This window comes from Argopecten irradians, chromosome 1 (genome assembly GCF_041381155.1).
Source record: "Argopecten irradians isolate NY chromosome 1, Ai_NY, whole genome shotgun sequence".
Lineage (NCBI taxonomy): Eukaryota > Metazoa > Mollusca > Bivalvia > Pectinida > Pectinidae > Argopecten > Argopecten irradians.
Genome location: NC_091134.1, coordinates 15,203,019 through 15,230,773, shown reverse-complemented (window position 1 = coordinate 15,230,773; position 27,755 = coordinate 15,203,019). Strand labels below are relative to the sequence as shown.

Sequence of the window (27,755 nt, the reverse complement as noted above, 5' to 3'; positions counted from 1 at the left end):
AATGTCTGCTCCAGTAAGAAAAGCCTGGTATTACCAAGTATCAATATTATACCACCAGATACTAATAACAGTGTTGTTTGTATATTCAACAACAGCGTTGGCGCTCCTCCACACAAAGAAATGATGGAAACACGGGGATATCTCATCTATAACAAACAAATGCAAACCAGTTCACCATGTTCAAATGGCCAGGAGACATCTGAGAGAAATGTAAAGGAGATGAAGAGGAGGGTTGTTTTGAGATTTTGTGTTGAGGACACGCCCTGGAGTCTGTGTATTACTAACAGTAACACTGTTCTGGTGGGTATGGCCAGTACTATAGTAGTTTATACCTACTGGGGACAGGTCCTTCACACTATCACAAAACAGAGTTATCTCCCTTACTGCACACCTCCAGTTACCGCCCTTCAACAGATGGTTCAATGTCGAGTCAGTCAGAACGTCGCAGTTATAGGAACAAACCAGCAAAAGGAACAGCATGTCTTCATAATGGACTCGGCACTTCATCTCATATCTTGTTATTCCGGGCACAAGGACTCGAGTGACAAAATGGCTGCCATTTCTACTTTACCTTTCAATGCTGTGGCGCTATGCTACGACAGTGTAGGAAACTTGGTAGTTGCCGACAGTAACAATAGATCTATAGTATTAATTAGCAGAAGTGGAAAATACATTAAGACATTACATCAGGATACCTGGGCAACACAGGCTCTAGGAGTCCAGGCGGACAACACACTCTGGGCTGCCTTCAAGCAATACAGCAATGTGGAAGTCAAGCTCATCAAGTATACAGAGTAGATTAATAGAATCTTATATGGGTCTGTTCGGTGGATAGGGATATCTCAACCCGAGTGACAGATTGTGGCTGGTCAACCCCAGGCTTGCCGAAGGTTTATGGTCAAAATCTTTCATGAGAGTTGAGATATCCCTGTCCACCTGACAGGCCCATGTCAGATTCTTTTTCTCTCATACTTTAACGAAAAATGGTGAAAATTCAGTTGATATAACGTCGATGTGCATAAAAATGGTCGACGCATGTACTGATGACGTCATTGTCTAGCGCGTGAGAGCTGTCTTTTCCCTACCCCGGTAAAAGACAGAGTTATCTTTTCCCTAACAACCCCAGGATAATGCTGTCATGTATAGGAGAAAGACCATTCTTGAATGTATCACGAGAAAAGTAACACCATGCATGGCCATATCTGTTCTGGGGTTACTGTTGTTTCCTCTGTTGTACTTTGCTACTTGTAACTATTGTATAGCCTGTTATTCATGTAGGTCAAAATTTTCACACTGACCTTCAGAGACCTCATATGGATTCAACCATTTCTGAATATTTTATGCATCAAATCTTTGCAATCATAGAAATGTCTCACAAAAGTCAATGCATAAAGATAACTATGCAAAGTTTCAGTAACTGAGGATATCAAGAATAGTTAAACCTAGAGTTATGGATTTTCAAAATCAAGAAGTTATACCCCTTAGTATCAAAACCTGTGAAACAAACTCTGGAAAGAGATAACATATTCGATCCAATAAGCGGCCCTCCCCTTTATTTGAGGTCTCAAATTCACTTACCTCAATCTAAATGCAGAGTGAATATATAAAAACAGTGCAGGTTTCTTTCTTGGTTATTCTTGCAAATCGATTAATAGCTTTATTAAATTTTATGAAAGAGAAGTCCAAAGTTGGTTCTATCTTATACCCCCTTATTTTTTCAATTTTTCAAAAACACAGGGCATTTATTGGGTCAAATACGGTACCTGTCATTATGTTCTTGATCATTGTAAGTCCACACAAAATATACCATTTAGCAAGAATTTTGTTATCCTTCTGTCAAAAAAAAAAAAAAAAAATTCAAATATACTGTATTTTCTTAATTTTATTTAAGCATTAGATGATTAACTTCAATATTGCATATAAACTTTAACGAGTGAACATTAAGTGAAAAATAGATGAACAGCTGTATGTGTGTATGAAGCCCTAGTTGTAACATACAGTTGCAGAAACATGTGATTCCCTTCACATGGACATGCAAATGATAACTTTATATTGAAATTGTAATCTAAACTATAAAATGCTTGGTTTTTTTCCCAATTATATAAGAAAGTGTGGATTAAAACAAAAAGAAAGTCTTGTAAAACAATATAGAATTATTGATATAGATCATAATCTTACTTGAAGATCAGATTTCTTCAATTTCACTCAAAAGCTTTTAGTGAGGTAAAAAAAATTGGGTAAAGGTATTCTTTATGATATAAAACATTTACTAAAAACAATTGGAAGATATATACACCATACTAGAAGCAATAATTTGTAAATGAATATTATTTATAATGTACATTTACCAAAATAGGACCTAAATCTTGACCATGTACAATCTGAATAATTTTATTTACTTTTTCAATTATTCCATGTAAAACACTAGCTTTTGTTAATTGTCTATATCATCTCTAAATCATATTTTATTTGGAATTACAGTGCATTTGCAGTGGTTCAATCTAAACATAAATAGAGAAGTGTTTACACACAACAAGAAAAAATAATCCACAGCAGAGTAATTCTTGATTTAGTTATCTTGTCATATTTTCATATCCGACATTATATGATGTTGCTGATCTACTTTTTTCGCTTATCCCTCTGTTTGGTTTTCTTGTCCATCCTCTTAATGGTACTGGAGAGGCCATCTTTTTCCTGCTGTATTCGCAATGCTATGTCCTCCAGCACCATCTGGTGGTTTGCCTGTAGAAATATTCATAGCCTTAATACACAATATACAAAAAGTGTACAACAATCTAATAAAAATTAGACTTGTAGTTCTACTACACTGCAATACTCTACAATAGGCTCCAATACAAGATCTAACAATACCCTATTCAAGATCACCTCAGTATGACCTGTGGCCTAAAATAGAACATCTCAGGACATACTGTGTATAGTTAGTAACCATTTATACTTCCGATAGGATCAACCACACCAAAGATTTTATAGGCGACACGCTAATTGGCTAACAATAGGGGTCATGCTGAGGTGACCCCAAGCAGGGAGATGTTAGATCTTGTATTGGAGCATAAATTAGAACATCGTAATTTTAATTAGTTTGAATATACAAATGTGAAATTGATATATAAAAGTATTTGAAGTCAAATATCATTAAATATATCTCTGAAAATGAAAGCTTTTTAGAAATCTAAAATATCCTTAGGTTCTCTTGAAGATACCCGCTGACACCGATGAAATTCCAGTCAGAAGTCTAAATCTATCTCCATTTTTGTCAAAAATGACACTTTGTAAAATTACCATACTTATCAGTGTAAGATTGTTTCATGACCTTGGAGCCTGGTATACTTACCAGCTGTTCCCTTGTCTGTCTCTCCTGGGCCACTTTCTCCTCCGTCCTCTGACGCGCCTTCTCCTGTTTAGCCTGTAAATGTAGCAACATTAGTCACCTTAACACAATTTATAAAGGAAGCTGCTACATAAACTTTGACCTAGGCCTTGTTTTACCTTGGCAATGTTCACTAACCTGTTATTTACCAACTGAACTTTCTGTGCCTGACCCCTGATCTGCTCAGTCCATGGCATAACTCTCTTCATATACTTTCTATGTTTTGACCTCTGACCTGGCAATGCAAAAAACCTAGCCACAAATTTTTCATGCTGTGTCTCCTGTTGCACAACCACTTTGACCTGTCTATGCCCGACTCTTAACCTGACTTTTTGTGACCCCTGACCACTCACCTGTCTATGCCAAACTCTTAACCTGACTTCTTGTGACCCTGTCACCTCCCTGACCCCTCACCTGTCAATGCTTGGCCCTTGACCTGTTATTTTGTGACCCCAGAATTCCCTGACCCCAATTTCTCTATGCCTGACATATGACCTGTTATGTTGCTACCCCAGAATTCCCTGACCCCTCATCTCTCTATGCCTGACCTTTGACCTGTTATGTTGTGACCCTCACCTGTCTATGCTGTGTTTCCTCCAGGCTGTAGTATCGAGAACAAGTTTTACTATTTCTGTTGTGTCCCTTCTCCCCACAGTTTCCACAAGTGATATTAAAGGATGACGACGATTGAGTAGATGAAACAGATGGTGACATTTGTGACGAATGAGGATCATTCCATGTCCTCTGTGTTGAGGCATGATCTCCCCAGTTACTTGAGGATGATTGGGTAGACAAAACTGATGAGGACATCTGCGATGATTTCAGGTCTTCAAATCCACTTGATCTTCCAGATGATGATGATAATGTAGATGATGGTGTATTGTATGCATTGAGATGACTAGAAGTTCGGTGAGAAGGGGAGAGCACACTGTTTGGTTGGCGAGATGGAGAACTGGTAATGTAGCCCTCATCATCCAAACCAATGTATTGGGCTGTAAAAATATACAGTACATCTTATCATGAACAAACACACTGCTCAATCATACCCTATGTATATATCAACAGCCTATAAACTATAATCATTTAAATTCTCACACAACAAAATATGATGAAAGAATTTTTCTGGTCACATAAAAAAAGTTTAAAAAGCTGAATTATAACACCAGAATTTGAATTGGATTCTATACAAACATTTTGATTTCATGACCAGAAAACTTAAATATGAAATACAAGTTCTTCTATTCTGTAACAGGTATTGTATCTAACTATAGAATACACTGTATGGATTGGGAGAAACATGTAAAAAGCATAATATGTACATTGTAATGAGCTTAAATAATCCGGACACCTTCGTTCCCAGCCTAAACCGTCCGGATTACGAGTTTTCCAGACTGCCGAATTCCGTGTTCGTAGTCAATTAAATTTTCACATACGAGTTACTCCCCTTGACCTTGTAATCGATGATAGGCTTTTATGTAATATACCTGTTTTATAACTAATACTTCGTTTGTTATTTTTTATAGGTATTTATATCATTACGTTAAGATTAATAAATAAACGTATTTCTTTTTTTTTTCAAAATACGAAACTTAAAGCCATGGTAAATTGTGCATTATGTATGCATATATATAGCTACGTATCCCACTCTTGATCTGTCGTACGGCAAATTGCCTAACCAATGATCAATATCATATACGTTCTTGGCATAAAAAACTATGATAACAAATAGTTGTGAACATTTCATGAACTATTATAACTGTTATTTTGTATAATATGTGTTTTTAATGACCATTTCCACAAGTCTTTGCTTTCTGACTTACAGACGTGTGTAACATATTATAACCACACGCCCGTTCACGTCTAACTTCGTGCACAATGTCACACACGTGTAAATGGCATGTGCCGTAGCCTTTATATCTTATACCACAGAAGATGAATTTGAATAGATTCACATACATTTAAAATTCTTATTAATTTTGTGAGTATTATCTCACTTTATTGTATCCGATACTCGTAGCGATATATTCTGCGTGCGAAACAAGTAAGGTACCTACAGCCAGATATTTAGATAGTATAAATTATCTATGTGTCTGTTACAGCATACGTATACGTACCCAAGCTCAAACTGCACGTTTAAAAGCGTGTGGCTAACAAGAGATCCCAGAGGGATCTTGGCGCCCACCAAAGAATGATCTATGTCTGACAACAGAAAGAGGGATCTTTTCCCTGCTTTTCAAACTTTTACTACATACTATATATTAAACTTGAGAAAGAATCCTTTCAGTACTTTCTGACATATATAGCAGAAACAAACTTCAATTATCAAAATCCAAGATGGCTACCTGTCGATCATCTTGCTGACCGATAAGTCCGAAAATGCACTAGACCCCTTCAGGAACCTGCACATGAAATTTGAGAAAAAAACCTTCATTACTTTCTGAGAAATAGCGGTAACAAACTTTAACTATCAACATCCAAGATGGCCGCCCTTCGGCCATCTTGTTGACCGATCTGTCCCAAAATGCAATATGCACAACTAGGGTCCTAGGGGAACCGACATATGAAATTCAGTACTTTCTGGGAAATAGCGTTAACAAACTTTAACTATCAAAATCCAAGATGGCCGCCGGTGGACTATCTTGTAGACAGATTGATCCCAAAATGCAATATGCACAACTAGGGCCCTAGGAGAACCTACATATGAAATTTGAGAAAGATCCCTTCACAACTTTCTGAGAAATAGCGGTAACAAACTTAAACTATCTAAATCCAAGATGGCCGCCAGTCGGCCATCTTGTTGACAGATTGGTCCCAAAATGCAATATGCACAACTAGGGCCCTAGGGGAACCTACATGTGAAATTTGAGAAAGATCCCTTCACAGCTTTCTGAGAAATAGCGGTAACAAACTTTAACTATCAAAATCCAAGATGGCCGCCAGTCGGCCATCTTGTTGGCCGATTGGTCCCAAAATGCAATATGCACAACTAGGGCCCTAGGGGAACCTACATGTGAAATTTGAGAAAGATCCCTTCAGTACTTTCTGGGAAATAGCGGTAACAAACTTTAACTATCAAAATCCAAGATGGCCGCCAGTCGGCCATCTTGTTGGCCGATTGGTCCCAAAATGCAATATGCACAACAAGGGCCCTAGGGGAACCTACATGTGAAATTTGAGAAAGATCCCTTCAGTACTTTCTGGGAAATAGCGGTAACAAACTTTAACTATCAAAATCCAAGATGGCCGCCAGTCGGCCATCTTGTTGGCCGAATGGTCCCAAAATGCAATATGCACAACTAAGGCCCTAGGGGAACCTACATGTGAAATTTGAGAAAGATCCCTTCACAGCTTTCTGAAAAATAGCGGTAACAAACTTTAACTATCAAAATCCAAGATGGCCGCCAGTCGGCCATCTTGTTGACCGATTGGTCCCAAAATGCAATATGCACAACTAAGGCCCTAGGGGAACCTACATGTGAAATTTGAGAAAGATCCCTTCACAGCTTTCTGAAAAATAGCGGTAACAAACTTTAACTATCAAAATCCAAGATGGCCGCCAGTCGGCCATCTTGTTGACCGATTGGTCCCAAAATGCAATATGCACAACTAGGGCCCTAGGGGAACCTACATGTGAAATTTGAGAAAGATCCCTTCACAGCTTTCTGAGAAATAGCGGTAACAAACTTTAACTATCAAAATCCAAGATGGCCGCCAGTCGGCCATCTTGTTGACCGATTGGTCCCAAAATGCAATATGCACAACTAGGGCCCTAGGGGAACCTACATGTGAAATTTGAGAAAGATCCCTTCACAGCTTTCTGAGAAATAGCGGTAACAAACTTTAACTATCAAAATCCAAGATGGCCGCCAGTCGGCCATCTTGTTGACCGATTGGTCCCAAAATGCAATATGCACAACTAGGGCCCTAGGGGAACCTACATGTGAAATTTGAGAAAGATACCTTCAGTACTTTGTGAGAAATAGCGGTAACAAGAATTGTTAACGGACGGACGGACGGACGGACGGACGGAAGGACGGACGGAAGGACGGACGGAAGGACGGACGGAAGGACGGACGGAAGGACGGACGGACGGACGACGGACCACGGACGAAAGGCGATTTGAATAGCCCACCATCTGATGATGGTGGGCTAAAAATATATTGCGTATCTCAATTACAACACTGAAGTTTGATCTCCTAACCAATGAACCGTTACATGACTGCATGTACCCGTGTGAAAGGTGTTCAGGTAAACGCCTGTGGCTATAACCTCGCAGCCGTCGTTGTGACAACACACTCAGTGTCAGGTGATAGTGTGTATTGTACACATGACTGTAGCTGGCCTTGAATTTTGTCTGGATTATTGCGGGAATTTATTAACGAAAATTACATTCCGTTCCCAAAATGGAGTTCCGGATTCGGAATACGAATTTCCGGACTAGTGAGTATAAATAACGTTACGGAAATCCGTTCCCTGACATTTCCGTCCGGATTGTGAGTTTTCCGGACTATCGGCGTCCGGATTATCGCGGGTCCACTTTTCATTGTATTGAGCTTACATAATGGTAAAAGCAACTCACATTTATCATTCCCAGAGGAGGCGGAGAAGGCACGCTGCCATGGTGACGAGGCTGTATGTGAGGCGTTACTATGGTTACCACCAACCAGTCCTCTGCTCTTACCAGACTGATAACGTTCATTCTGTTCCTTCCTGATAGCACTCAACTGTAAATAAAAACAACGCCAACAATTTTATAAAGGGCAAGTTGGACAACATAGCCTTTTTGGCTTATATTTTTTTAAGAACATAGAATATAGGATTATAATTGGAATGTAAGATTTTTTTTCTGTAAAGTTAACTTCATTATATTGGTGAAATCAAACTTTTAAATTAGTACATAACTGAGTTGGAAAAGGTAAATATACTGATGAATTTATGGATTTGTACTAGTTGCTATGTCAATGACCTAAAAAAACCAGAATTAGCACTAGATGCCACAACTAATGTAACATTACAATGTTAACCTGCTCAGAGGAAGCATGTCTAGCCCGTTTCTCCATGGCAAATAACTTCCTGTGCCAAACCCTCTCAAAGGCAGCTGTTGCTCCGCTAGTGGTGGCCCTAGTACCCGCACCACATGTGGTTCCACCTAAACCAGGTGTGGTTCTAGCCGGACTGCCTCCATATGGACTGTCTGTCCTTGCTTGCTTCGGACTAGAGAGGCTTGGGCTAGAATCTGAATGTCTCTTCTGCACTGTTCTAGAAACAACTGGAACAATGAAAGAATCTCATTTTAAGTTCATAGCATCTTATTCCAAGGTCCAAATAGCCATATATAAAGTTCAATGAAATGATACAATTTAGAGAAAATCTTTGACTAACCTGGCATTGGCTGTTTGTCCATTTCTGACAGCTGCCTGGCTAATGCCTCATCTTCCTTCAGCATCGTGTCTTCTTTTCGGATCGTATTCTCCTCCTCCTGCAAATGTCTTGCAAGAAGACGATCACGCTCCTCAGAGTTGCCTCTACTGTTTAGTTTTCCTGTGTTTTCTTTTTTTGACTCCAGACGCTGTAGCTCTTCAGCGTAAAGTCGATCCCTTTCTTCTTTGTGCTTGTTGACCTTGTGAGTTGACTGTCCTGTAGAGTTGTCTCCCATTAGTATTTCCTGTTGTAGCTGCTGAGCTATAACATGATCATTAGTAGTATCTATCTCCTCTGTACTCTTTACACTGCTTCTCTCACGCTGATCATTTTGATTTTTGATAACTTGACCTGACCGACGTGTCTGACGCTTCTCTGCATTTTTCTTCTGTGACATTGTCATTTCATATTCTTTATCAAATAACTCCTGCAACTTACGGGCCACTTCTGCATCGTCAGCCTCAGCTTCACTATGCTGTAATGGTTTGGGTCCATTGTTTTCAATAGTTGAACAACTTTTATCTATTCCCCGATTTGGAACTGAAAAATCATCCATCTTTTCCTGTTTGATGGCAATAACCTTGTCTTCATTGTTTGGCGTGAACCCTCTCACTTTATTTGAACTTTTGATTATAGAAGAAGAATTGCTCACACAAACTTTGGGACTCTTTTTCACAGAGTTATTTGTTTCAGTGTTTGACACTGTACTTGTACAAAGTCTCTTAGCTGGAGAGTGGGGAACTTTAGAGTTCTGTTTCGGAGGCGAGTACTCATGGGAAGCCTTAGGAGATCTAGATGAGATTTTTGTTGTAACTCTTCGAGGTGTTGTTTGATTCCGAGGAGAACCTGGGCCAGTGAAATTGGATAAGTGTAAAGATGTAGCTTCAGAAAGAGACTTGATTGTTGATGTTGTGTGAGAAAGTGAATGACTTTTTGGTGAACTTTTATTTGAGGATGAAATGTATCTATAGGTACGACTACCTGGTGATGCAGGCAACAGCCTATGGATATCTTCTGAACTTTGGGAAGGGGATAACGTTTGACACGGAGGAGGAGAAAGATCAGGGAGGGAGGAAGGACTACATGGAGGGGACGGATCCCTAACAGGGGTATCTTTATCAACCAGTGTGGAAAAATTACATGGAGGAGGGGATGGACTTTTAGGTGACAGTGGTGGACTCTCAGACAAAAAAGATTGCTGCTGGGGATCTTTGTTTCCTGTGGGAGATCTATGTGGGGATGATGAAAGGCTGGAATTATGTGATGTTACTAGATCAGGTGAGAATGATGGTCGATCATTAGGACTGGATGGATATAGTGGAGGTAAGGCACGGACATTACACAGAAGATCCTGAGATTCGTCATTCGTCTCATCGTCATCTTCCTGACAGTTACTGTTGATGTCTGGTGAATCATGACTGGTGATTGGTGACTTAGGACTACAGGACACAGACTTTGAATCCTCCATATATTTGTCTCTCTCACAAAGACTAGATTTTGATGTATCACACATGTCTGACTTTCCAATAACAATATCCCCACATCTGGACATTGATGTATCTAAAATGGCAGATTTTGTCCTTTTTTCAAGATTTTTTCCACTAGGATATTTCACACTGATCGGTGATAGTTTAGCTGTGGAACTAGCTGGTTCCTTGGAAGTCTCGTTCCTGGCAATGTTACAAGTAGATTGATATTGTTCTTTTTTCCTTTCTCCATGTGAGCCCTTTGTCAGTAAGTTCAGACCAGAGATTGCAGGTGATCCGTGTAGGAGACCAGTACTGAAACTCAGGCTTTTATCACAGTCTTTCTCGGGAGATGGAGGAATAACATCTATGTCATCATCTTCAATCTCCTCTCTTCTGTCTTCTAGGTCATCTGCTTGTGTATCCTGCACCAAGATATTAGAAATATCTGTAGGGTTCTCGTCCAAAGTATCCCCAGTGAAAAGTGAGCGACGAGATTGATCGCACAGTTCTGTACTGACTTTGTGTGGAAGAGTTTCACAAATATCTCTGCCTTGACTCCTTAGGGCTCCTTCACCCTTGACTTCAGATGTGGTCTCATTAGTTTGTTCATTACTGTCACCACAACTCTCTAGTCCATTTTCTATCCTATCCCGACAAATATCATTTACAGTAGGGATATCATCGGCTAATGTCTGACTATCATCAAATGGTGCGTCGGCTAATGTCTGACTATCATCAAATGGTGCGTCGGCTAATGTCTGACTATCATCAAATGGTGCGTTGGCTAATGTCTGACTATCTTCAAATGGTGCGTCGGCTAATGTCTGACTATCATCAAATGGTGAACCCGCTATTGTCGGACTATCATCAAATGGAAATAACTTTTCTTTTCCAGTTGGACAATTTTCATTTATGGCTTCTTGTTCTTTTGCTTGAGGGTAACTCCGAGACTTCAGATCTTTGTGTGTCAATTCCTCATACACGCTTTCATCCTTTGTAATTTTAGTTGATGACCTGTTCATCACCTCCTCGTCACAGTGTGTCTCATTTTCATCATCTGTACAGGACGGTTTTCTTTCAGTATGAACACTTGATCCTGGTAATGTGGCATCATTTAATGCCACCAGAGATTCCATGAGAGAATCAACAATAGCGGAGGCGGAGATGACCTTCAAACCTCCATTAGAGTCATTACAAGACACATCGCACTCATCAGGGGATCCAATCCCACCATCCACTTCATCACCATACCTACACGCTGACGACTTGGATGAAGGACTTGAGTCAGCAAAGAAATTCTTACATTTTCCTTCCCTTCTCTTATCAAAACAATGCTTTACAGTGGAGTTAACAAGACTTCCATTTAAGTTTGAATCACCCTCATTCGTCATGGTAGCTTGCCCCTGTGAGTCCTGAGAGTCTATCAGTATGACTGGACTTTCACCACTATCACCACATACTGGACCAGTCTCCATTTCTGGAGATGAACAACCATCTACTTGTTGTAAGTCAGGACCATCAAACTCTTGTGAGTCTATCAAGATGACTGGTTCAGCTGCAGACTCTGATGGACTATATGTGTTTGTGGTTGTCATGGCTTCCTCGTATTCCTGCTTACTCAGCAATAAAACCTTCTGTAATTCCTCGTCCTGGCTATCTCCTGCCATCAAGTTTCCAGTGTGATTATGTGCATTCTCTATCTGTATATGTGAACTTTCTTCTTGATTACCATTTTGTACTTTACCCTGAGACCTTGACCTTGTAGTTCTTACTTTGTCCTGTAAACTTGACATTGTTCTTTCTATTCTTTCAGGTGACGTTGAATGCGTAGTTTCTACTATGTCTCGTGACCTTGACATTGCATTAGATTGAGTTTTTCCTTTTCCTAGAAATTCTTGTTGCTTGGATGCACCAGATTCATCATTAGCAGCTAAATGGGTATGTGATGCAGAACCAATACCTTCACTCCTACTAGAAGCCTTCCAGTCAGGAGATATAGTGGCAGCACATTTCACCTGTAGTTTCCCGCACAGATACGGAAGTCTGTTTTCTACTTTCTGCCGTTCTGCTTCCTCCAGACTGTTCTCAATTGCCAAACGTAGCTGCTCATCCTCATTGAGAACATCAATATTGACAGCACCTCTTGCCTTTCCATAAGGAGAACTAGTTGATATTTTATCCATAATGTCATCATTTTTTTTCACCATTCTGTCATCACTTGCCAAATTGTACCCTAACTGTTGACCTCTTCCGGGAAAACTTGTCTTTGCTTGACCTAGGTCATCTGTATATGAATCTTGACCTCCTCTTGTTGACCCTTGATCTATAATTCCTCCTTGGTGTCTGGGTGGTATTCTGGTATGACTACAGTGTGGCCTGGTTTCCTCATCCGACTCGTCACTATATCCATTTGTACCTGTATCCTGCATGCTGCGAGCAATTGCCTGAAAATACACCATTATGGAGAACCATGTAACAGTGATTATTAGTACTTTTATTTGTGGATCAAGGCAATCTTGTTAACAATGTTAGTTTAAACACAACATCAACCTGATTTTATTATCATTAATTTTCTAACCCACAGATTTATCCTTCAGTTGTAAAGAAAGAGAAGAGACCACTCTATATTACACAGGGGAGCAGAAGACAGCTTACACAACAGTAACTAACTACACCAATGATTTTGTTGCCATGATAATGTGATAAAATGAATTGAATAGCAAACTTGTAAAGGTTGGCTGGAAAGAAAGCTTCTTGGAACTGTAACTGTAACATAAGGGAGAAATAAATCAAACACGAGTCTCTAAAGCAAAAGCTCCAGAGACTCTTCAAGATCTTCACTCTGATGTACTAGACAGACCTATATGCTATTTAATTAATCTTTTCACCATTTGTACCTACTTGTTGTACCATGAATTCCTCTGTCTGAGAGTCCGAGGCAAACACAGCCTGGTCTGTACCATCTGTCTCATCTATTAACAGGACACATACAACATCTTTACCAGTTTATCTTTATTTTAATAAACAAAATGAAGAAATTGAGTATCATAAACAATCCTAAATTACTATTTAATCACAAAATTTTAATTAATATTTTTTTAAAAGATTCAGTCACATTCACGTAACACAGATAGTAAACAAAGATGAACAAAATATATTATATATATGTACGAAATCTCTCAAAATATTAAGTAAAGCAGTCTTGTAAACATGGGATAGAATTATTTCTCAATCCAGAAATACAGTTCCAGTGATAAATTGGTTGGTCACTTTATCAACTCACCAGAGTGGCTGTTTTAATATTTGGGAATACTGATTTTAGAGTATATAATCACCTCATTAATGACTGACTGCGAATTGTCTGCGATGTTTTTATATTAATAAAGTTTATTTTTATCACCTGTGTGATGGTTGCCTGAGATGTTCAGAGCCTTCCCTTTCCCACGTTGTCCCTTGCCCTTCCCTTTCCCCCTGTGTCCATCCCCCTCTAGTAAAGCATGGTTCTGAGCTCCTAGTCTTTTACCAAAGTCTCCTCTTTCTTCCATTTCATGTTGAATTCTCAAAGTTTCGTTGTCATTCTCCGTTCTCACTACATAAACATTGGCTAAAACCTGGAACAAGTAAACACATACACACTGACCTACTAAAAGTGTTGAGTAGATTGCTCACCTGTTGAATTACCCTCTTCCAGATAACCCTTTCATATTGGACACAATTCTTACCTGATATTCTCCAACACAAGAATATGCAAACAATGTTTCTATATATTTTTTTTTTTTACCTACCTGTATTCTTAGCTGCCAATATGACATAATGTCGTAATGCAACATGTTAGACAGATATGGGCTCAGCTTCTGTTCTACACCCATCTGAAATAAGCAAGCCAAACTCATATTATCAATGATACCAGCTGGTTAAGGAAGGGTCTCTCTAATCCCTTAAATAATGAATATAAAAACATTTTTTGCTATTGCAGAGAATATCCTGTGAAAATAAGCGGAGAATCAGATATAATCACATACTGTAAACCTTATCGCAACATCAATTTGTACCAGGTTTGTGTTTATAATTAATTCATACATTCAAATAATTTGCCACATGTGACATGTAAATAATTGAATAGGAAGTTTTGAGATCCAAAAATCGACGTGGGTATAGTACAATTTACCGTCGATTAGTCCCACCTTCCGGTGATTATGATGTCACGAACGAAACTCCCGTCAAATGATGACATCATAATTACCGTATGGTGGGACTAATCGACAGTTGTTTTGGGATCTCAAAACCCCCCACTGGTAAGATACTATTTACACATGAAATTTCTGGGGCAAAAAAAGTACTTACAAGAGATCCCAGAGGGATGTTGGTGCCCACCAAAGAATGATCTATGTTTGACAATGGAACGAGGGATCTTTTCCCTGCTTTCAAACTTTTTCAAACATACTACATATAAAATTTCAGACAAATCGCTTAAGTACTTTCTAAGAAATAGTGGTAACAAACTTCAAACTTCGGCCATCTTGATAACCGATCAGTCCCAAAAGGCGTTATGCACAATTAGGGCCCTAGGGAAACCTACACATATGAAATTTGAGACAGATACATTCAGCACTTTTTGAGGAAAATGTGATAACAAACTTTAACTATCAAAATCCAAGATGGCTGCCTGGCGGCCATCTTTTTGACAGGTCGGTCAACTAGGGCCCAAAGGGAACCTAAATATGAAATTTGAGACAGATCCATTCAGTACTTTCTGAGAAATAGCTATAACAATCATTAATAATCAAAATCCAAGATGGTTGCCTGGCGGCCATCTTGTTGACCGATCGATCCGTCACAAAATGCAATATGCACAACTAGGACCGTAATGGAACCTACATATGAAATTTGAGAATGATCCCTACAGTACTTTCTGAGAAATAAAGAGAACAAACTTTTACTATCACCAAGATGGAGGCCAGTCGGCCATCTTGTTCACCGATTTGTCCCAAAATGCAATATGCACAACAAGGGTCCCAGGGGAACCTACATAGGAAATTTCAGAAAGATTCATTCAGCACTTTCTCAGAAATAGTGGTAACAAACTTTAACTATCAAAATCCAAGATGGCGGCAGGTCAGCCATCTTGTTGAAGGATCAGTCCCAAAATGCAATATGCACAACTAGGGCCCTAGGAGAACCTACACATGGAATTTGAGACAGATCCCTTAAGTACTTTCTGAGAAATAGTGGTAACGAGAATTGTTAACGGACGGAAGGACCAACGGACGGACCACGCATGAAAGGCTATTTGAATAGCCCACCATCTGATGATTGTGGGCTAAAAATGTGTGAATACAATTATATCAAACTACCAGCCATGCGATCCTGGTCTCCAAACACATCCTCCAAACATTTATTGAGGGTTGTCTGTCGTCTCTGAAGGAAGAAAATCATTTGAGTTCATATGAACTGTAGAAAAAGAAACTGAATACGGATTACATCATCATCAGAGTGATTTTGATAGCTTGATCATATGAACGTCATTTTGTAAAGCATGATATTATTTGAACAACACTTCACTTTAATTAACATTTTATATCACAGTGGTTATGCCTATCAAGTTTGAAAGAAATCAGAGAAGAAAATTGCAAAATACCATGCTACAAAAGTTCCAAAAGGTGAAGACAGATTGAACAAACACCAATTAAATATGATGAATTAAGAAAATATTTTCTGATGGACATTTCATACCTTGTTGTATGTCTCCAGATTCTGAACAATAAGGACCGACTTGACATAGTCCGGATTTTTCTGGTTCATGTCATATTTCAGTTCCTGTATTACCTCCCCTTTGTATGACGTCTCTCTGTAAACAGATGAAAACAATATGTAGTATCTTCCTATGAGTTACAAAAGAGTTTTGGTCTTAGATCACTTAAGATCTAGTTTAATAAAATAACAATAAATGTTTATGTGTTTACCAAGGCTCAAATGAGATATAGTGAAAACTGGAAAACTAACATCTGTCAGCAACAGCAACTGATCGTTAGCAGCAGTAAATGATTTTAACTAGTTCTAGGTCTTTATTTTGATTTTTAAACATTACATTGTGACCCTGCGGGCCATGGAAGTTTCCAACAAAGGTACATACCATTGTGATCAGTATTCCTCAAAATACTAATATATTCATAAAATTGGAAAATCAGATTTTTTTGAACTTTTGCTCTCATTAAGGGCTAGAGCATTTTATCTGACCCCCGAACCCCCATGTCTACCAATTTGCATTTTAACTAATAAGTCAGACAATTTTCAAACTTATTTTCTTTTTATGGGTCAAATATCTACATACTATCAGTATACTACCTCCATATACAATATCAAAGCAATAGGCCTATTGGTTTTTGATGAAATCTCACGAAACCAATTGCAGATTGACAAGACAAATTGGGAACAGACAAATACAGTTCTTAAATGGTTCTTAATTTTTGCCCACATTGATCTACGTAAAGGGAATGGTTTCTGACCTAAAAATAACCCCACACTGACATACATAAAGTGAAAATTTTCTGACCTAAGTATTAGCCCTGTAAATCGGTCAGCAGACCATACGACTGACTGCCTCTTTCTGGTATCTGTAGGCATGACAACTGTACCAACGGCATGTCGGGATGTTCGTCTCCGATATTCTAAATATGGCACACAATCTTCAGCCAACTTGCCTGTAGCACAAAAATAGAACAAATTAGAGCCTGCAAGTTACATAAAGCTGATTAATTTATTTGCTTGTATTTTTACTTCCAGTCATAATTCATACGATACATGTAACTTTAAAATATACCATTTTGATTGAAGCAGCTAAAAATGCAAAACTGACATTTAAAGGTTAATGAAGGTACACTGAAGCGTGATGGTATCTCTCTCTGTAACGGATTAAAATTTCATTACTATCCACCCATCCATATCATCGTTGAATACCTTGTGAGAAGGTGTATGTTATCAGACTCGTCATCCACACCAGCCACAGGGCAGACTTAAACCAAGAGGCTGTGTAGTTTACATAGAATCCATTCTGTAGCATCAACTTCTCCACAGAGCCCTGTCAACGGGGACAACAAGCAAACTCATATGTCATCTGCTTTACTGACAGAGTAACTAAGTAATTTTGAGGTGAGTCACAAAGCTTGAATGAATGATAAATTAAGATATCTTAACTTTTTTTAAACGTATAGTAAAATTGACAAGTTAATAGATCTTGAGGATTTCTGTACTTAATTTTGCTTTTTGCATGGCAAAAGTTTAGTTTTATGACACTGAGTCTAAGTATCTTGACTTTAGTTTTGTGACCTTGAAATAAGTTGTGTGACCTTGACTGTAAGTTTCTGACCTTGAGTTTAGTCCGCTGTTCCTCAGTCATTTTGTACTTCACACAGGCAGTTGATCCTTCCATGAGATAAAACAAGTTCTTCAGACCACTTTCCTGGGGACAAAATCAAAACAGCTCATTTCACTTCTTTACAAAATCTTACATTTCAGTGAAAACATGTACACAAAACATACTTCATGTATTCAGAAGTTTCTTCACATGTCACTGCTGAATAATCTTGTACTTATTCAGAGTTGTTTGTACCTCAACATCCTACCAGATCTACTAACCATTATATTGTTGACTTGTTTATCAAAATGTTTAGTTTGTACATAAACATCCTACCAGATCTACTAACCATCATATTATTGACTTGTTTATCAAAACGTTTAGTTTGTACATAAACATCGTACCAGATCTACTAACCATCATATTGTTGACTTGTTTATCGAAGCGTTTGGTACGTATGCTGTCCTGAAGATCCTCCCAAGTCTTCCTCTCCACAATGTATGGTAACACCTGTCAGGTACAACTATCATACTTATAGCCTGGTATAAACTTCAGTCAGTACATGTTTGATTGATCAACATGTACGACTAAATTACTTCAGTCTAATGTTTTTACAAAAGGAGCCTGGCTATTTGTTTGAAGTTAGCATGGCAGATATGGAAACATCATACATCAATAGCTATGTCACAAGATTTCAAAATCTTTGATCTTTAACTTTTCCATGCAACAGATTTTTATTACAATAAAGATAATTTTCTTAACAAGATGACATGAGAACAGAAGTAATGCAATCATTACATTCTAACCAGCAAGCTTATTTTTAACCTTCCAAATAATGATTACACTAAATAAGCAATAATTTGTTAAGCTTTTGAGACAATAGTTTTAAATACTACAAATCACACAACATTTCATTAAATTGATAATAACAAACTGTTTTAAATTATTTAGGTTGCAGAAGATGTTATTAGATTTTACCAATTCTTCTTCCGGAATTTTCTGTGTGTATTTTTGTCTTGTGTCAGTCAGTGGGGGAGTCAGTATCCAAATATAATCTCCAGACGGCAACTGTCGGACTTGGGCGTCAATATTTCGCTCAGCAGCCAAACGCAGCAGGCGCTCTCGGTCTCGTTCTTGTTCATCTATGATCAAACATATCTTTCTCCTTCCACAAGTTGTGCTATTGAAAATTTGCAAATATTTTATATAATTCATTATATTTTGATAAAAACTATTATAGTCCTGCTATTCTTATTTCAAGAGTCCAGAAACAAATATTTGATTAAAGTGCGTTTAGCAGACAGGTCAGCCTATACAATGTATGAATACAAATACAAATGGAGTTGAATATTCTGGAAAATATCAAAACAACTCATAAATGATCTGCTATGCCATAGCAACAAAGTTAATAATCATGACCTTGAACCTGGGGTCAAACCCTTGTACCTACTTGAGCCGGAGAGGAATTTCGATCTTGGGAACTCCCTGGGTAGCAAGGAATCGCGACACGATCTGCTGGAAACTGAACAGTTGTTCTGCAAGGTATTGTCCTTTGTGTGTGAGAGCATACCTTATCAAAGAGAAGAGGTACCAGTCAAATCTAAACCACTAATATGTTTACTGTAATTTAAGATCATTGTGTCTAAATCATGAGACAGAAATATGCCCCTCCCTAAGTTATATTTTAATCCTTCATCTTTGCCCTTAATGTAACAGAAACGTGTTCTTCTACAATTTATTCTCCCTACTGAACCCAGAATATAAAATAAACATTCCTTTCTATCAAGCACACACACTATGTTTACCCTAACCGTGACAGACTAATAGAATCTCACATGGGTCTGTCAAGTGGACAGGAATATCTCAACCCGAGTGATAGATTTTGGCTGGTCAACCCAAAGCTTGTGGAGGGTTGGTGGCCAACATCTTTCACGAGGGTTAAGATATCCCCTGACAGACCTATGTTTGATTCTTTTTCTCCCATACTTTCACGAAACATTGTGAAAATGCAGTTTTTAGAAACATTTCCAAAGCGCCGCCATCATAGGAACGTCACAGTGCGTCAAAATTAATGACCTCGCCGACAATAGACACAGCATGTACTGATGACATCATGTCATTTGTCTAGCGCGTGTGAGCTCTCTTTTACCGGAGTAGTAGTTATCTTTTCCCTAGCAACCGCGGGATAACCCTTTCAAGTATTGGAGAAATATAACTCTCATCAAATAATTCACCGGTATGTGTTCAGAATGTGCAAAACATATGCCTTTCCTCAACTTGTATTAACAATATGTCATCCTTGATAACCATGAATTGAAATGAAATATGCCCCTCTCCGAAAGATTTACAATGCTGTTTTAAGAATATAAACGAGTTTTAAAATCTCTAGAAAAGAATCAACAGGAAGGATAAGAGAACTTAAAAGTCACTATGGTGCATTTTAAGCTTGATTTCAAAGGTAAGATTTTTCGGGGATAATTCTAATAAGCTTCCATTACTTACGTAGGGTTTCTCGCATCTTCTCTCTGCACAAAGCCCTTCTGCATCAATGTATTCTCCATGCACTCAAACCCACCAACATATCGACCTTAGAAAGCAAAACAAAAGTTAGATAGAACCATAACAGAAGTCTCCAGATGTTGTTTATTTTCTTTCCATTTTTTTTTTTTTACAAAACACAAAAAAATATTGTACACAAATGTGTGTTGCAATCAATTCACAACACAACAATGATTCAAGATTTAACTTCTCTAGCCTTACTTCTTTCTCAGAAAATGATCTAAGCACAAAACCTGAATCATTTCTTTTAATCAATTGCTCTATTTAGTGTAATGAGTTTAGAAACTACTGTCAAATACATTTATATTTCAAGTTGGATGTTCTAGGTATGTCATAATCAGAGATAAACTGATACATCACCATTCTGTTTGTCCTGGAGGTCTGTGTCCGTGAGAGGTTGAGCTCGGTCCTTCACTTCGTCCTCTGTCATACTCAGTATCGGAGGTAGCGACGTGAACCCACTACACAACAGTCAAAAACACAATTCAGTAAATCACAATTCTTAAATAGATTTGATATCACATACCAGTATGTCAAGGATGCAGATATTACCATTAATCTAATGTTCATTTATGTTTAAGAGTCATTTACATATGCATATATGCATTAATGCTTCAGCAACCATAATGAAAGCCATGAACATACATGTATATGATATCAATGAATCGCCACTCCCCAACAAATTTTAAGATGGGTGCATAAAACAGAAAACTTATCCAGAGTAACTTCTTCCATGTGATACAGGTCAAGAGGGACAGGGACAGACTTTACCACATACCACTTTTGTCTCACTTAATTAATTGAGCCTTTGACCCAAGTATGGAATTACAGATGTGTAACAGTTGATAAAACAGAATAGAGTCTAGACAAATAAGTCAAAATGAAGGGGAAACTGATCAAACTTTGGTATATGAGTTATCATCTAATCATCTAGTGACAGACCTTTGAGAACAAGTCAATAAAATCAGGCATTTAAGGTTGTGTTAGATCTATATGTGGAGAAAAGCTGAAATAGCTGAAGAAAAACCTTCGACAGCAGTGAGGAAATGACTTACCTGTACAGAGCCACTAATATAGAAAATGGTGCTTTGAATGCCTGTAAAGAGACATCATTGACATATATAACACATGTGGCTCACAAACATTTCTTTACTATCACTGTTCTACACTGCAAACTTCATTTTTACTATTATTATCACATTTTTGCTATCATAAAGTAACGCTCTTTTATGTTTTACAAATGTATTTCACTATCAGCAAAGAGTCCAACATAACATAAACTCCCCTGTATCTTTGTATGAAGTGACTGGTTGGGCTACTGTCTGTTGTCACTAGCTAGCTGCAAGTTACTGGACATAATGATGTATTATGTTTAAAAGACCTGACCAGTTTCGTTCTCTTGTGAAAACTACTCAGAGGTAACGAGTTGAGTGTGAGCTCCCCTGTATATATCATAAGGATAGCCGGTAGTCGGTAGCCTATAGACGCTAGCCTTTAGCCGTAGTCGGTAGCCAGAGGCAGGGAATACAACTGGATACACTGGTTGCATACCAGTACATTAGCTTGTGTGAGGAGGAATGCCATCGGGTAAACTTAGGATTCTCAGTCATTTTACATATTCCCCTGTATCTTTGGTCTAAGCTAACTAGCAAAAATTTTTCTAATACTTACATGAGGTGTGTAAGGTTTATTAGATTTTGGAGCTTGATCAATATCTGAAATTTATAAAATGAATGCTTAATAAGACAGTTTATCAAATTTAACAGTCATTTGCATAATGTCGTAGAAATGTTACTAGGCGTCTTAAAACATTGAAAGGCTTATTAATTTCAGAGAACTTATTAGGGCAGAGGAAACAAATACTGAGTACATGTCCGAGGGACTGAAATCTGGCTATTTTTTAATGTTTCAAGACACCTAGTGACATTTCTACAACAACATACCCTGGTATATGTTGAATAATATACCAAATATAGACTGATTATCTACAAAGGACCCACTTCCTCTATATAGAGAAAAAATTCTGCATCTACATAGAGTTAAAAAAACAAAGACAAAGAAGGAAAAAATCAGGACCTCACATTTTATGCAAATAACCAAATTATTCTAATAATCGTTATGTGATTAAGTGGAGTCCACTGTAAAGCTCCAGTACAGCACCAGACCGTGTCAGCATGACATTATAACACCACTGACCCCACTATAACCTCAATAATTACAATACCTGGCCTCACCTGTAACAACATGTCTGCGCCTTGTAGCCCCTGCATGTAGAATAGTTGTACATCCTTGACATAGCGCTAGACCAACACCACCAGAAGCATTTTGGCATTCTCCACAGTAAACTTCAGCATCCGCGGCCTCACAGTCTTCACATACACGACGTGCCTAGCAGCAATAAAATACAAAAAATCTTTTTTAAGATTCATCTAAAGATTCAGAACTAAATTATATATTTTGTTTTTGTTTTGTTAAAACCTTTTTTTCTCTCAACTTAAAGATGCTCCACCGCTGACAAATGGGTTTTTTTCTCTATCAAAAACAGGAGCAGATGGATAAGTATTTTTCTTCGGTTACAAAATTACTTATTCTACACCTTTTACCACTACTGAAAAATTTGAGCATATTATTTTAATAAACAAAATATTTAAAATATCTTATTGCGTCCAGAAAAAAATTCCATGACACTATGCCCTACATGGAATAAAGTACTGATTGCTGTGCATGAACAAAAAGCAAAAGAAATTATTTTATGTGTATTTTTCTGTTAATTAGACACATATATATTACACCATTAAACATCAGATGTTGTTCAAATAATCTTTTAATGATTATAATTCTAATAGTAGTATTCTGTGAAATATTATCACATATACTAACTCTTTGTCTTGCCTGGTTTCGTGGTGTTTGATTATTGTTCCTTCCACGGCCACGCCCCCTGCCCCTCCCACCTCCACCACCATTGTCCACATCTGCTCTTTGTTGTGTCTGGTTTGGTAGTACATTGTTGTTTCCACCACGCCCCCTGCCCCGCCCACCTCCAGGAAATCCATCCATTTCCACTCTGTTGTTATATAGAACATGATCTACAACACAAATTTAGCTAAATATTACATACAATTGGTAACTTTGATGAAAACTGATGGCAAAAATTTTATGTCATTACGATGGTTTCGAAATATCAAAACGATTCCTGTGAATGTGACATTTCTTTTTGACAAAAATGTGACATCATAATCACCGAATGGCGATACAAATTGTACTTGGCCAATCTTTTGAGAATATCAAAGCTCCTGTATAACCTCTATATATATCAACAAGTGCAAATTGTACAAATGAATAATTGTTAAAAATTGTGAACAGTTTGACTGACGAAAAGCAACAAAATCCACTAACAAAAATATCCATATTGTGGAATCTTCTTATCTCATCGGAAAAAAAATTGTTGGCAATATCTACCTTTATATGTTAAAGTTTGGTTTATTTTCTGAAATGGATTGATACAGGCTGTCTGAATTTATATTTACTTGTTGGTTATTAATCTAAAAGATCATTACCCATGAATCAACAAAAAACAAACAATTTTGAATCATCAATGAAACTGTCACCTCACTATATATGCAGACTTTACACATGAAATTGTACCTGGCTGACGGAACCCAAGACGAACAGAGTGACGATGTATGAACGACCCTAAGGGATCATCTGAGTGGCCCTCATCATTTTCCTGGTAGTCCTGCTGTAGCAGTCGTAGGTCCCTTCCAGTATAATTAGGGTTCATGGTGGCTCCTTTTTTCTCAAGGACCTCCAGGTACGCAGTGAAGTCATCAAGGGCTGGAAAGTGGGGAGGCTGGCTCAGGTACTCACTGTAATGACAGGATAATATTTTATCAGAATATATTTATTATAAATATGGAAATTCAATATTCTGACAGTTATTCTAAAATGGTTTTATTAAGAGTAAAAGTAATTTGTAATTTTCCTTCCTCCATAATTAATCAGCATCCCTGAAGTTGTCCTTGACCTCCAGCATTTGTAGAATGACAGATAATCATATAAATCACCATGGTAAAACATTGAACCAGTGTCATTCATTGCACATTATGGTACGTACAATCACTTCAATAAAGTTATAAGATGTTCTTACTTACAACCTCAATAAATATAATTCTATATTTAATTCAACATCTTAAAAAAGTTGTGACAATATAGTATTTACAGTGATTTTTGGGAAAGCTAAAGCTAGATGCATTATTACAGATTCAAACACTGGATCAAAGCATTTATATAGCGTCAGGTATATTAGCCTGCATTCCCCTGACACCAAATTTATACATTTTTTACAAATGTGTGTCTTACAAATGTACGTCATGTGTAGGTATATATATCAGACATATAATATCTGTAAAAAAATTTCCAATCTGGTGTCAGTTCCGAATCCAGGGTATCTCACTCAGATACAGGTATATGGAATAATTAGTAGGCCAAGAGGAACAAATTTGACACTATGATACCCTTTAGAATTAAGAAGAACAGACAGCAGGGTCCTTTTACGGATAATTGATTTCCGTGTCCAGTTCTGGGTGTGCTTGTCATTTGGATTAGCTTTCTGCTCTCTCTCTACTTCTATGTGTTTGATGTTGATACAAGTCACCCAAAATGGATTTGATGTTGTCTCCAGAATGGTGCCATCCTCCAGGTTAAAGTGAGCCACTGATCTGAAATTACAGAAGTTTCTATGAGTCTACTAAGGAAGATATTTTCTTCTCTTCAATTCCAGTATTCTAGACGGAAGTTTTCAAAAATATGTTACAGTACGGAACAGAAGTGTTTGATAGGTAGTAAACAAAATCTTGAATAGTTTTAAGAGCAAGAAATCTTATCAAATTAATGATTCTAAATATCTCACTTCATTTCATAAATCTAATTAATTATTGCAATTTTCCCTCAGATAATTAGGGTACATACCGGTATGTATGAATACAGAACCATGCCTGCCTCCTCATTCGGTCTTGAAATTGAACCACACTCTCACAACTGGAGCAAGACAATATTAATTGAAATATATATCTGAAAGTGGGGTCGTTCTAACTCAGTTTACTTACCTATCATCATCTAATGCCTTGTTATCCAAAAACAAATCGTCAATCTTTAATGTATTCCGACATTTTCGCCTGACTTCCTGAAATAAGATTGAATTGGTATGATTGAATTGGTATGCATGTAAAATTATTTATTTCACAGTGGGTTAGCTGTCAAATGAGCACGTGTAGGTTTGTTTACAAATTATCTCCCTTGTTTACAAAATCCCTAAACCTCACCTCTTTGATGTCGCCAATCGTAGTTCCAGCAAAGTCTGTGATATCTACGCAGACGAAATCTTTACCTTCGGTTGAAGGATTATATCGAGCCTTGTTTCTGACGTAAACTTTGACGCTTGGTCTTCTCCTAAGCATTTTAAAAACTTCGTATGCATCTTCTTCAACTTTTACATCGCGCGCGTTGGATCCACTTCCGGTTCCGCAGTAAATTTTGAAAATCAAAATAAAGAAAAATATCTATGAAAAAAATATTCAACTCTTTTGCAGAAATGCTTTGTTGAAAATATCCATAACAATAATCACTGTAATATTTCATTTTATTTTTCTTTTTTTTTTCATTTAAACTGCTCCTCACTTTAATCTTGCACCGGGGTTGCTAAAAAGTTACAGGGGACTCTAATCGACATATATAGATAAATCATGTCATACATGCGCGTATGCGTAGGCGTAACGTTAAGTAAATCGTCTGAATTTTCTCTTAAAAAATAGATGTCCAATCATAATCAAGTCAACATTTTATATTCACTAGGAATACTCCTACCATTAATGTTATTTTCAAAGAAAAACATTTTGCGCACAAAAATGATAGTTTCAGCGCTTTTCGGTGGCATTCAACAAGGACGTAGCTTCAATACACTTATTAATCCTTGAATTCAATAATACTGTTTTTTATATATATATATATAAAAATTAAATCAATAAGCTTTGAATTAGAAAATTACAAAACTGTATAATTGAATTAATTAAAAGATTTAAAGCAGATAATCTAATACAGCCAAAAATGTCATGTCAAAGGTGAAATTATAGGGTTTAATGAGCTTTCCGGAAAAAAATTTACCAACAAAGCTTATGAATCAACATTTCCATATGGTAACTTGCTAAAATTATCTATTTTTTTTTAAATATCACAATATAACCTTTTAATTCATTTTAAAGGCACTCTGCCCTTCCGGAGTAAAACATGAAGGTTTGTTAAAAACATTAATAACATCAGAAAATATATAGTGATTGCCTAAGATGGGGTTACAACACGAAAAATATGCAAGATTTCCTGCGTAATACATGATCGATTTCGTTTTATATTCCCATTTTAAACATTAAAAGCCGTATCGGAAAGGTAATGGGCCTTTAATACGACACAAAAATATTAATTTCCCCACCACCCGTCTGGTCTTTCAGAACAACATTTAATTATTAGAAGCCTACTTTGTACATACACAGTGTCTCATAAATTGTGTTACACTTTTAAAATGATATAACTTTTGATTTGTACATCATCGTTTAAAAAATTTTTGAAATATAAAGGCATACCTTCAGAAGTTTTGTTTGATAAAGTACGGGAAAACGTTTGACATCATTTGGCAGAATGATGACGTCATCAGTAATGTCATAAATTACTTCGATGGTGTCACAATAATGCAAAAAACAAAAACAAAAAACATTATCAATTAACAAAATGATGCAATGCAGTGCTATACATTAGCTTCTGATTATTTGGTGATGTTTTTCAATATTTGTCTACATATGTCTACGTATATTGTTTTAACTATAGGGAAGACAGGGAAGACATGGATAACAAAATTGTAAACCAAGAATTGGTCAGTTAATTAATCACACGTACTTCATATAGGAACAATAGCTGTACCTTATAATATGTATTATTATTTACCGTCGGCGGATTATGAACTTTCAATTGTATCTACATGTAGTTTTTCTCTGAAACTTAAGGATGTCTTACTAAATAAAATCATATTCGTCCCAAGTTAATAGGACGTTAATTAATCAAATAAACAAACAAACCCGTCGGTTTCTTGTTATACATGTTGTGTCAATGATTTTGGGATTAACATAGTTGTCTGGTATGGAGGGCAACAGATTATTTGTTAGACCCGACTACACAAAGTTTGTGTGAGGGTCTAACAAATCATCTGTAGTCCGAAAACCCAGTCGATAAATGTTTTGTTATACCCCATTGTCAACAGAGTTTATGTAGAAACTATTTTATAGGGATATAACAAAAAATGACATTGGAGTCATTTTCGCTTTCCTCAAATTGCATAAATTGATTGCCTTTAGAACCCAATGTAACAGGCATTATATTATCTAGTAAGTGTGTCTTTTTATGAGCCCTTGTTGAGCGTACTATATTAAATTTTGAGACGTTTAGAATACAATATAGCCGAGGGGGATCACCCTTGATTTTGACAATCGAAGTTCGCTAGCACTATATACTATATCTCAGA

At 37.2% G+C, this 27,755-nt stretch overlaps 1 protein-coding gene across 1 annotated transcript; it reads right to left on the bottom strand.

Annotated features, from left to right (window-relative positions):
- Window positions 1-1,864: 1,864 nt before the first annotated feature.
- Window positions 1,865-25,698, bottom strand: LOC138314547 (platelet binding protein GspB-like). Its single transcript, XM_069254970.1, has 27 exons — window positions 25,513-25,698; window positions 25,297-25,373; window positions 24,706-24,909; window positions 23,837-24,057; window positions 23,072-23,277; window positions 22,426-22,579; window positions 21,863-21,906; window positions 21,247-21,287; window positions 20,552-20,652; window positions 20,135-20,219; window positions 19,083-19,202; window positions 18,611-18,812; window positions 18,050-18,142; window positions 17,645-17,737; window positions 17,236-17,356; window positions 16,832-16,979; window positions 16,012-16,126; window positions 15,621-15,696; window positions 14,064-14,188; window positions 13,679-13,889; window positions 13,180-13,250; window positions 8,771-12,722; window positions 8,413-8,657; window positions 7,968-8,112; window positions 3,965-4,380; window positions 3,353-3,424; window positions 1,865-2,742 (listed from the first exon to the last, which is right to left on the bottom strand). Exons 1-27 carry the CDS (start codon window positions 25,645-25,647, stop codon window positions 2,620-2,622), a joined length of 7,596 nt encoding a protein of 2,531 aa, XP_069111071.1. The 5' UTR covers window positions 25,648-25,698; the 3' UTR covers window positions 1,865-2,619.
- Window positions 25,699-27,755: the final 2,057 nt, after the last annotated feature.

Excerpts from the sequence above, each read along its gene's own strand:
- LOC138314547 (XM_069254970.1), bottom strand. The coding sequence starts at position 25,647 with ATGCTTAGGAGAAGACCAAGCGTCAAAGTTTACGTCAGAAACAAGGCT. Across the intron at positions 25,374-25,512 it reads CGATTGGCGACATCAAAGAG|GAAGTCAGGCGAAAATGTCG; the intron begins GTGAGGTTTAGG and ends ATCTTATTTCAG. Across the intron at positions 2,743-3,352 it reads GACAGACAAGGGAACAGCTG|GCAAACCACCAGATGGTGCT; the intron begins GTAAGTATACCA and ends ATATTTCTACAG.